General features: G+C 46.5%; 1 protein-coding gene across 1 annotated transcript in view; it reads right to left on the bottom strand.

Moving 5' to 3' along the window:
* LOC147712426 (uncharacterized) overlaps positions 1-12252 on the bottom strand; it is a 1115452-nt gene that overhangs the window by 865833 nt on the left and 237367 nt on the right. The window contains exon 4 of the mRNA XM_086919651.1: positions 3218-3326. Coding sequence (XP_086775777.1) covers positions 3218-3326 — 109 coding nt within the window. The remainder of the gene's footprint in view (positions 1-3217; positions 3327-12252) is intronic.

The following is a 12252-nucleotide window of genomic DNA, read 5'->3' as shown; positions in this document are numbered from 1 at the left end:
CCTCGCCAACACCCACGCACTCGCCTCCACGGACTACATCCTCCTCGGGGACCTGAACTTCGACCTTGAGAACAACAACGATGCCAACTCCGCCACCCTGATCGCCAACCTGGTCCTCAGACAACTCGCCACTGCCCCCCCCCCACGCCGCCGGCCACACGCTGGATCCGGCCTTTTCCACAGGCTCCCATGTCGCCTTTGACCACACCACTGCACTCCACTGGACCGACCACCGCTGCATCTTTTCACCTTCAAGACACCAACCACGCACCACCGCATCCAACAGCTGCCTCCCCCCTGCTGAAGCAAAGTTACAGAAGACCAGCTGATCACATCCCTCGCCAAGATCCTACCCACCAACCCGGACGCCGCAGGACGAAACCTCAGACAGTGGATCGACGACTGCGCCAACACCCTTGCCTCGCTCAAGAAACCCTCCAACAGCAACGCCAAGAAGAGAGCCACCTGGTTCACCAACGAGCTCCAGACCTCTAAACGCGCATGCAGGAAACTGGAGAAGACATGTCTCCATGAACGCACACCGGACAACCACGAAGCCCACAAGGACGCCACCCGCAGACAACACCGCCTCATCAGATTAGCCAAGAGATCCTCCTTCAAAGACCGCTTGTATAACAACGCACACAACAGCAAAGAGCTCTTCAGCATTGTAAAGGAACTCTCCAACCCCAGTGCCAACGACATCCCGCCCTCACAAGAACTGTGCGACTCACTAGCCATCTTTTTCCACCGCAAGATCGCTGACATCCACAACAGCTTCAACACCACGACCGCCCGGACTACGCAAGACTCCACCTCCCCTGTGAACACCACCAGCGCCAACAGTCTGAACTCCTGGTCCAACGTCAACGACGACGAGACACCCAAGGTCATGAACTCCATTCACTCAGGATCTCCGTCTGACCCGTGCCCACACCACGTATTCAACAAAGCAGACGCAGCCATCGCACCCCAACTACGGAAGGTCATCAACATCTCCTTCGAAACAGCGACATTCACGGAAAGCTGAAAGCACGCCGAAATCAACGCCCTCCTCAAGAAGCCCAAAGCAGACCCCAAGGTCCTCAAGAACTTCAACATGCAACTGGCCCGCCACCTCGAAGACAACAACATCTTGGACCCGTCCCTGTCCAGATTCACACGAAACCACAACACCGAAACAGCCCTCATCGCCGCCACTGACGCCATCAGGCGCCAACTAGACAACGGCGACACATCAGCCCTCATCCTCCTGGACATGTCAGCTGCCTTCGACACGGTCTGCCATCGCACTCTAAAGACACGCCTCCTAGAAGCCAGAATCCAAGAGAAGGCTCTTGACTGGACCACCTCCTTCCTCTCCGGCAGAACCCAGAGCGTCCACCTCCCACCCTTCCGATCCGAAGCCACCGACATCATCTGCGGCGTTCTCCAGGGCTCATCCCTCAGCCCAACGCTGTTCAATGGCCCCCCTCGCACAAGTGGCCCGCCTTCACAACCTCAACATCATCTCCTACGCTGACGACACCCAGCTCTTCCTCTCCCTCACCAAGGACCCACACACCACCAAACCAACCTCCACGAGGGAATGAAGGCCGTCGCCGATTGGATGAGGAGCAGCCGTCTGAAGCTGAACTCGGACAAGACGGAGGTCCTCCGCCTCGAACCCACCCCCTCAGCCTGGGACGGCTCCTGGTGGCTGACCACAATGGGACCAGCACCCACACCCACCGACCATGCACGCAATCTAGGATTCATCCTCGACTCCTCCCTCTCCATGTCTAAGCAGGTCAACGCTGTCTCCTCCTTCTGCTACAACACCCTCCGCATACTCCGCAGGATCTACAAGTGGATCCCGTTCGAAACAAGAAGAACGGTGACACAGGCCCTCGTCAGCTACGGCAACGCACTCTACGCAGGAATCCCAGCCAAACACCTACGACGACTACAACGCATCTAAAACGCCTCCGCCTGACTGATCGTCAACGTCCCCCGCTGCAGCCACATCACCCCCCACCTGAGACACCTACAGTGGCTCCCCGTCGACAAAAGGATCACCTTCAAGCTCCTCACCCTCGCACACAAAGAACTCCACAACGCCGGACCAGCCTACCTGAACAGCAGACTCAGCTTCCACACTGCCACCCGCCAGCTCTGCTACGCCAGCCTCGCCCTCGCCGCTGTCCCCTGCATCCAAGGAACGACCTTCGGTGGCAGATCCTTCTCCTACCTCGCCGCCAAGACCTGGAACACCCTCCCTACCCCCATAAGGCAGACCCAAGACCTACTCGCCTTCAGAAGACTCCTCAAGACCTGGCTCTTCGAGCAGTAGCAGCACCGCCCCTCCCCTCAGCGCCTTAGGACCCTCACGGGTAAGTAGCGTCCAGGTCATAGCAGAGAAATTGCTTAGAAATATCCTGCTCCTGCATCCTGCTGACTACGAATAAGAACAAACAATAACATATCCCTATAAGTTATTTTGTGTTTCTCTTGCGGACAGACTTCACGTTTGAGGGAGCCGGCTCCAAAGACTTACCTTCTAGGAGTGAAGTGGACTAGGATCTTGAATAGGACCTAAAGTGGTGATACATACCGCAGTTGTTACAGGCCTAAGCCACAATGAGCTCTGCTTCTTCCTTGAGGGTTGTGCAGTGCAAGAGGCTAAATTTTTCACAAGCCTTGGAGTCGTGCTTAGGCACCAGGCATGAGAGTCTGATATTGTAGAGGTCTTTAATAGACATCTGCTTATACCCAGAGTCGCATCTCCAAAAAACAGAATCAGAGCAACTTGCAGAGCCATGTAAAGCTCAGTGATGTGATATTTGGGAGGTACAAGAGTCGAGATGCTGTGCCACCTTTTGGTGGAGTAAAGCAATTTCAAATTTTATGGCAGCAGTCTGGAGGTGGTGGAGATTCAAGAGGTGAGAAATCCACAGGCAGAGGTATCCATGGAATAATGCTTGTTACGGAGGACTAATGAAGCACATTTCCTGCCTGGGGCCACTGATGCATATTCTGCTGGGGGTCATTGACACTTCTGGAGGTCACTGACACATACTAGAGGTAAATGATGCACATATAACATAGGCTTTAGTAAGTGGGTCAGACAGGATTAGAAATGTTGCTTTTTTACATGCATGTAAAATCATGGCTTTAAACTCAAATTCAATATTGATTACTTCCAAAATGCATTATTTGAAATGTCTTAAATACTCACTTGAAATCCCAGCATAGCCATACTGTTGAATATTCGCCCCACCCAACCTTCCGGATGACATGGTAATGTTCATTCAACAAGTCACCAAATTTTACAAGATGGTATCCACCTGAAAAAGAAAATGAAGGGATTGACTCAAATGGTATTTCCAAAATAATATGCTAGCAGAATAGAACACTTCTTCACAAGTGCATTATCAAGCATCATCATCCACCATCGCCAATGCCCTTAAAATCCCAGTATGAATTTAGTTCAAAGCAGAGATCCCCCTCTCAAAAATGCTATTTCCTTTCCACATCTCAATGGACTGGGCGTTCTCTCAATCCCTCAGGCGAACCTCTTGGTTTGGAAATTATGGTCTTCTCCACTGTGATCTGATAATTTTTTAGACTTGCTGCAAGTGTCATGTGTTTTCATTGGGAAATTAATGTTTTCTTACAAAACTGGTTCCTATGGCATTTTCTGGTATTCACATTTTTTGGAGCCAGAAAGCAGTGGGGCAGACATGTACAGTGTAGTGATGGTTAATGATCTTATGGGTTAAGTCACCATTGTAAGTCCTTGTCATCGTATTCCCATTGGTGTTCATTTTAAACTTCTAAATGGAGGAACCGATGATACAATAGTTAAGAAAAAACAGGTTTTTTGATCAGTTTCAAAGTTTCAGTTGCTACGTCCTTGTAATTCATAATTTAAATACAGCTACCACACCAGTTACCAAACCAGTAGCTACACCAACTAATCAGTTCACTAGTCTCAGAAACGTGTTAATTCCACACCAGTGTCATTCGTAATTAAATACAACCGACTCACAAGAATTGCACTGCAAGTCCTACACTCTATGACTAGTTCAATTCTCAATGGAATATGTTTAACTAAACTGCCGATGATAATGCTTGCTATATCGATTAATTTAGGTGGGGTCCATTCTAACTAGAATGCATCACGGGTAAAGGACTGTCAAACTCAGAAACCATTCTCGCACACTACATCCATCATGCACTCGAAAACCCTATATCCTCTGTCACTCTCTTACTTTCTACACTCTCAGATGTTCTCCTCAACATCACATACGAATACCTTTTAGAATTAGAAACCTAGGACTGGATGTACAAAGCCATTTCACGCTGTAAACACTGATTTCCAATCCAATCCAAAAATTATTTATTTCGGCCATATAGACCATAAAAGATGCAGTGCAAGACATTACATACATTAAAAACATTTTTTTTAAAATACATTGATTAAAATTCACTCTCCCAGCGAGGAAGGAATTATAATAACACTAGAAAGTTCAGGGGGCTTCAGAGGATTTTTTCTTTCTAATCAACCATATAGCCATAAGAAATTTGGAAACAGCGAACACAATGTGTCCCAGGGTGCTGGTTTTCAGGATCCTGTATGCCTGTGCATACTCTCTGAACCCTAGGTTCTTACATAGCGGCGCTATCCAATGTTTCCTGGGCCTTTGATATACGGGGCACACAAACAAGATGTGGAGGTCGTCTTCCAGATGGCTGTTACAGCAGGGACAAGTTTTATCGCCCCCATTGGTCCACTTGCAGGTGTATGAGTTAATGGGGAGTGTGCCAAGCCTCCATTGAACAAACAGTTTCCTCGCCAGGATGGGGAAAATAAAAACACTGATTTGCTAAATCACTGGGTTTGAGACCTGAAAAATGGCTTTTAGTATTTACTTAACTAATTTAGCAATTCTATGGCAGCACTCGGAGGCGAGGATTAGACTTTTCTTTCTTTGCTTTTTATTAGCAGCAGCCTTTGAAAATCAACATTTCATAAGTAACAAACTACATTTCCTATGTGATATTGGGAAATAACAGAACAAACAGTACATCCAATCAGTGTTGCAATGCATATAACGGTCCCTGCAGACTCCCTATATCCCTTTTTCTTAGCTACTCCAGAAGCTTACAAAAAAGTGTTTGGTCTCCTGATCTGTGTTTCCTTTGTATTTCCTCATTGTATCGCCAGTCACTGTTTAGCAGTGATCGGCTAGCTTGCTCCGTTAAAAGATATTAGGAAAAGAGGCAGTCCCTCAGCCCCATGGTACAAAGAGAACTTAAGGAATCTAAAGTTGGCCTGCAAAATGGCAGAAAGACAGTGGAGGAAGAACTATGTGGAAAAGGATAAAGTTAGCTGGAGGCTTACTCTAATAAAATACAAAAGAGAAATAGCCACTGTTAAAGCAGAATATTTCGCTTCCACCATCCTTAAATAATCCAACAAACCTAGGGACATCTTCAGAATAGTTAGAGACATGACCCACCCTGACTGTACTAACAACAAAATCAAACCCACTCAGGAGTTATGCGATGGGCTGGCTCTCTTCTTGCTGAGGAAACAGAAATTTTTAGGTAGTCAGTGTGTCCCCCCCTCGCACCCTATCCAGGTACCTATGTCCCATGTATGTCCATGATTTTGTGTAAATCCTTTCCTGTGCCTGTTTTAATAATGCCCCTGCATTTCCGTCAAATGTTAGCATGTCAGTTATTAGGCCCTCCATGGTTTTAATGTCAATTCCGCACTCAGGCATACGTTTCCAATGTATTTACATGGTGCACTTTTAGATATCGCGAAGCACACGTTTTTGTGGCTCATCCGAGCCAGGCCCTTAATTCAGGCTCCGAGCCTCTTCTGTCTCAGAAAGCTGCAGTTTAGGTATGCATCCCTGACCTCTACCTTACTTCCTGCCAGCCGAGCCGTGCCCGGCTCGGCCTGGCCTGCCTGCCAAGACGGTATTTTGCCTACAGTTATCTGCTCAGCCTCCGCAAAAACACATTCCAGTCTAGTGAAATAGGTAAACAGATTCCCGCCTGCAGAGCAAAGGGCCCGGCCTTCCTGTCTCCTTGCAAGTAATTTACTGCACCCGTTGCCATAGTAGACCCATGGTCCGCGCATTGCACGAAGACATATATGCACCCACTAGCATTCAGTAATGAACGGCCTCTGCCCGAGAGACCTTTTACTTCAGACAATACATCCTCCAAACACAAGATATCAGATATGCTATAGGTGCAGGTCGTTCTGACATTCCAGACACCAGACTCCTCTACTAGTGCTAAAGTCAAGCCCCCCAGCTCTCCCAGCTACACGTCAATCTCACGTCATGTTCAGTTGCGCGCGCATGTATGGTAAAGGTTTCTGCTGACCACGCAGATTTTCTCTATGCATCCACCCACTTGTGACACTTCTGTGACTCATCTGGTACACACCTCCGTGTACGCCTCCTTACACGCCTTCTTTTACGCCCATGTGTTCTTATCTCTCTCTTTCCACTTGTTACGCCTACTGTATTCATTGCAATTGTACAGTTTTACTATATATAATGTGTGATGTTAATAAAACGTTAGATATCCCTTCCTGAACCTTAGTGGTGATGGAACCCGATTCTCGTTGACTCGAGTCATCTTAATTAAAGCTCGTATGACTCAGATACCACGGACTCTGCCTCTCATTTTTTATGAGCTATCCTTATTGTCATTTAACGAATAGAAAAATAGTCCCGGTAATTTTATTTACCACACAATCTGGCGCCCGAATAGGGACTAGTCCCCTTCCGCACGCGCCGGCGATGTAACGCAGGCCCCTGACCCCTTCTACAGCCGTGACGGACCCCTTTCTGTGCACATTCGCGGGTTTTCCTGCTAACTCCCTCAGGCCCACGGAGGAGACGGAGACTGCGACCAGGCATCCATACGAGGCGTGAGGAATGCGAACTGTCCCGACCAGAGCCCAAGCCGAGAGAGCAAGGTCCGAGGTATCCGGAGGCCCACCTGTTTCCGAGGCGCATGCGCAACACCAGAAGCCGTAGCAGTCCAGTCCAGTCCAGTGTCGAGTTTCCGAGGCCTTCTGTTCTGCTTCCCGGTGAGTACCATTGTTGGGAACGCATATAGACGGGTTCATTTATTCGAGCCCGGTCAAGACGGGTCTGGGTACACAGATCCGGTATAGACGTGTCCACTTAGGTGGATACGGTATGACGTGTCTCTTTATGGGACCGGTATGACTGTACTGTTCTAGCAGTGCATCCAGTATCCAGTATTCTAGTATTGTTTTTCAGAATTGTGTTATTCTATGTACCAGGTAATCTCTGTTCAAAATGTTTTAATGTCGTGGTATGAATGACTGTTTGCAATTTGTTTTTTCGTGTTTAATGTGTTTTCGTTCAAGTTAGTCCAAACATGCCACTGTTCTCGAAATTACGTCAGATAGGAACCAGGAAAGGGATACTCGAAGAGGCAGTTCCCGTCCCGCCTAGGGATACTCCCGGACATTTTATGTACCATAAACATGGCCTAGATGCCATACTGTACTTAGATTTATGGGTTGACTACACTAAAGATCTGGAAGAGAAATATAGATGGCCTGTCTCAGGGACATGGGATGCTGATTGCATCATGAGAGTAGAAGAAGCACTGTGGAAAAAGAAAGCCAGACAATCCCAGAAAGATGCCATAGAATTGTGGCGTAAAGAAGCGCATAGAAGAACAGAGAAAGAAATTAGGAAAGCAGAGAAAAGTAGAGAAGCATCAGAAACAGCCCAAGAAAAAGAATTACTAGTAGAAGGTGAACGAGTTAGAGCAGAACAATCAGATAGACAAAGAAATGCCCTCATTAAAGGCATGTACCCCCTTCTCGCCGAGGGCCTACCTAAGGCGACCCCGGAAGTACCCAGTAATTTGCCGCCACCACTGATTCCGACTAAACTCCGTCATAAACAGACCGCAGCGGACATTTTCCTTTCTTCCTATTTAGATGACGCTGCTCCAGAGTATGTAAATGTACGTGTACCACCTACTAATCCTCCTCCTCACCCTTTTAATACCACAACTCCCCCCACTGTTCCTCCTGTTACCAACCCCCCTCCCAATCCTTTTCTCCCAGCCCCTGTAGTCCAAGATCAACCCACCATACCAGTGACAACGTTACCAGTAGCTATACTACCAGCGACAGCACAGCCAGTAAAGGTCGACTCAGGCCTAGGCGATCTCAGTTTAGGAGCAGCGGGAGGAGGCCCATCCACCCCGCCTCAGTTAAAACGAACATCACTACGAGATCTAGCATTACAGCGCACGCCAAAAGCAGCTACTCACGCAACCCTTAGACAGTATCTTACTGATTGTATATATGATCCAGTACCAGGTGAAGGTCAAATGCTTATATACTCATTACGTGTAAGACGCGATGCAAACTATTTGAGTATTCTACCAGACATGAAGGAACATTTAGATAAAATATACCACTTCATTAGAACGGGGGAGAGACCAGAAAGTATTCACGAGGCCATGGCACATAGGAAAGCGGAGGTTCAACGTTTGATCTTACAGTTTTTGATTAATTGTTTGATAAGGGAACAAGACCAGCCAAGTAAAGATAAAGATGAGATGAAAGTCCTGACAAAATGGAGTGACAACATAGCTGATGGTAAACATGATAAACAGAGTTGTATAGAAGCCATGTACAGAAAAATTCGTAAAGAAATCCTTGAGATACACGAGAGGGAAAGGGCGGAGAGAGAAGCCGAGAAAGAGGATGACGAAGTTTCAGAGGACGAAGACTTAGCAATTGAGAACCCGAGTAAAATACAGTACGTAGGAAGGGCAAGACCCTTCGATAGACCTATACGCCCAGAATGTAAGAAACGTTTTCTTTCTCCCATACCAGAACAGTATTCCCTTGAACATATATTTCAAGCCACTGACCAAGCATTAAAAAGACGAGTAGGGAGAAGCGAACTTAGTACCATGCATGAACAGGAACTAGCCCGGTCAGCAGTACAATGGGCTGGCAATACTAGCGTATATAAAGATGACATAGTAGGGCAAACATTTTTGAGTCTTCCTCCGGAAGAACAGCGATTAGCTGGTATGTACATGATTCAACATCTCATCACATTATACGAGAATCAGCATTCTGACCCAGGTCCCTTATATAAATTATTGGACGATTTACTCCTAGCGAGATGGAGAGGTCTAGGTACTGAATTAATCAATGTTATTCTAGAACCACGACACAAATACAGGACTTTCCTGACTCCACATTTCGTTCCTGTTCCACACCAAGAAAGGAAGACCTATTACATAGACAGACAGAATCCTTTACGTGAGGTTCATCCCGTCAGAAATGACGCGGTACGCTTCAACGAGTATTCGTATACACACCCTTGACGAAAATGGAATTATTGGAAATGAAAAAATTACTGCCCTGTCATGATAAAGATCCAGCAGGGTTCCACCGTGAATTAAAAGACATGCTCCGCATGGGAGAGTATACATATGCTGATACAATTAAAATGTTAAAAGTCCTGTTACCTGCAGGCATTTATAAAAAACTTAAAGAAAAAGAATGGGAGGTGGGAGAGAAAAAGATTAACTGGACAGAATTAGAAAACGAAGACAATACACGAGTCCCTGGTAATGGTCTCGGGGATAAAGCTAAAGAATTACCAGAGCTATTGATACAGGTTTTGCCGAGATTATTGGTTACCAAAAAGGAAGATTGGGATGCCATTTCAGCCTGCAAACAGAAACAAAATGAAGACACTAGTGATTTCTATTCTAGATTCGAAAAATGTTTTATTATTAATAGCGGTCTAAAGACAAGTAGTGAATCGTATCCACATCTGTTTGTGACCAAACTAGTAGAGAATTCTTTACCCCAGGTTAAAAATAGAGTACTAAAGGTTGAGAGTACCTGGCAAGCTAATACCCCTTCCCAAATGTTACAAATGTTACAGTACCATCAGAACCGAATTAGAGAGGAGCAGGAACACGAAAAGAGACGCATGAAAGACACGAAAATGAAAGTATTAGTTGCTCAAACTGTTCCGGCTGCTGATGGTCAGAGAAAAGGTGCGCCACCTGTAAAAGGGACGTGCAACTATTGTAAACAGCCAGGTCACTATATAAATGAATGTGCCGTCCTGAAACACAATATAGCTACAGGCAAGACGAAAGAAAGACCGCGTCCTCCTAGACAGGAACACATCGCGCAGAACACGCAACCTCCTCAGAATGCCCAACAGACAGTAGCTGTATCCCAGCCCATAGCTGCCACACAACATGTTACACAGCAGATGTACCAGTATGCTCAGTCAGATTACCCAGATTATCAACAGTATTCATGAAACAGCCTAGAGAGGGAGGTTGGCTTGCCCCTTATCGAGGTTCCTGTAGATCAAGAGGGTCCCTATGTACATAGTCAGGCATTAGGGAAAGACAGAAAATTCTTGATTGACACAGGGGCGAGCAGAACTACCATCAGTCATGACGAGGTTCCAGGGGCACCCCTCTCAGGCTCACGAAATGTTTCCCTGGGATTTTCAGGAAAGCCTATTGTTAACGAAGTGTCAAGGCCAGTTTCCCTAGAAGTTGGTCCATTGTCCCGCACTACAGACTTGTTACTTACGAAATCATGTCCAGAAAACTTGCTTGGTATAAAAACATTGAAAGAACTAGGAGCAGTGATTTGTTGTGCTCCGGAAGGAGTGAGATTGTTTTTACGTGATTTTAAAAGACATTATGTGTTGAGAGATTTTGATCCCAGATAACGAAATGTACCACTGCATTTTTGGGCGCAAGGTCCGACTGATGTAGGTTGCATGCACATTACACCATACCGTGTCACATTAAAGCAAGGAGTTGTACTGCCCCGAATCGACAATACAAGTTACCACCTGAGGCTGTAACGGCCTTATTGAAAATTATTGACGAACTCATTGCACAAGGAGTGGTTGTAGAAACTGACTCCAATGTATGTAATTCTCCTATCATCCCGATTCTTAAACGAACTGACCCTAATGCACCACCGGTCTACAGACTGGTGATTGACCTTCGAGAATTAAACAAATGCATAATACCCCAGTACCCAGTGGTTCCAGACATTTCCTCCCTATTGACTGCCATTGATTCCGAAGCTGCGTTCTTCACTGTAATTGATCTCAAGAACGCCTTCTTTAGTGTCCCCATCCATCCGGAAAGCCAGTATCTCTTCGGATTCTGTTTAAATGGCCGAAGCTTCAAATTTGCGAGGGCTCCTCAAGGGTTCACAGAAAGCCCTAGTATTTACAGTCAAGCTCTGAAACGACAACTAGACAGTATTCACATGCCTACTGACACTGCCCTACTCCAGTACGTTGATGATCTATTGATCACAGCACGAACAGAACGAGACTGCGAACGTGCATCACTGACAGTCTTGTATTTCCTGGCCGAAAAGGGGCATAAAGTGTCCCCTTCGAAGCTACAATTCTGTCCCCAGCAAGTGGTATACCTTGGACACTTGCTGTCCAAGAGGGGTAGACAGTTGACACCTGATCGCATTCAGTTAATTGCACATCTTCCACAGCCCAAGACACAGAAGGAAGTACGGGCCTTCATTGGCCTCACTTCTTACTGCAGACAATGGATTCCTCAGTATGCATATCTAGCCAAGCCACTCATACAGTTGACAACACAGGAGGCAGCGACTTCGACTGTCCTCCCTTGGACTCAGGAACATACACTTGCTTTTGACGAATTGAAGAAAGCTCTATGTCAAGCACCTGTTTTAGCGACACCATGTTACAGCAAACCTTTTACACTTTTTGTCACTGAATGCGATGGCACAGCATTATCTGTTCTCACACAAGATCAAGCAGGAAAACACAAGCCTTGTGCTTATTTTTCTAGTACATTGGATCCAGTAGCCTAGGCTTTTCCTGCGTGCCTAAAATCAGTTGCAGCAACAGCTCTAGCAATCAGACAAAGCGACTCCATAGTGTTAGGACATCCCCTGACAGTACAGGTTCCACACTCAGTGGAAGTTCTCTTGAACAGGACACAGACACAGCACCTGACCATAGCACGACTGACAGGATATGAACTGACACTGTTCCAGCCACACATAGAGATCAGACGTTGCAACATATTAAACCCTGCTACACTGTTACCCTCAATTACAGCAGACCCTACGCCACATGACTGTGTGGAAGTCATTAACACAATGACGAAACCGAGACAAGACTTGACAGACAT

Source organism: Lissotriton vulgaris, chromosome 5 (assembly GCF_964263255.1).
Source record: "Lissotriton vulgaris chromosome 5, aLisVul1.2, whole genome shotgun sequence".
NCBI classification, from domain to species: Eukaryota; Metazoa; Chordata; class Amphibia; order Caudata; family Salamandridae; genus Lissotriton; species Lissotriton vulgaris.
This window is presented reverse-complemented; position numbering and strand designations above follow the sequence as displayed.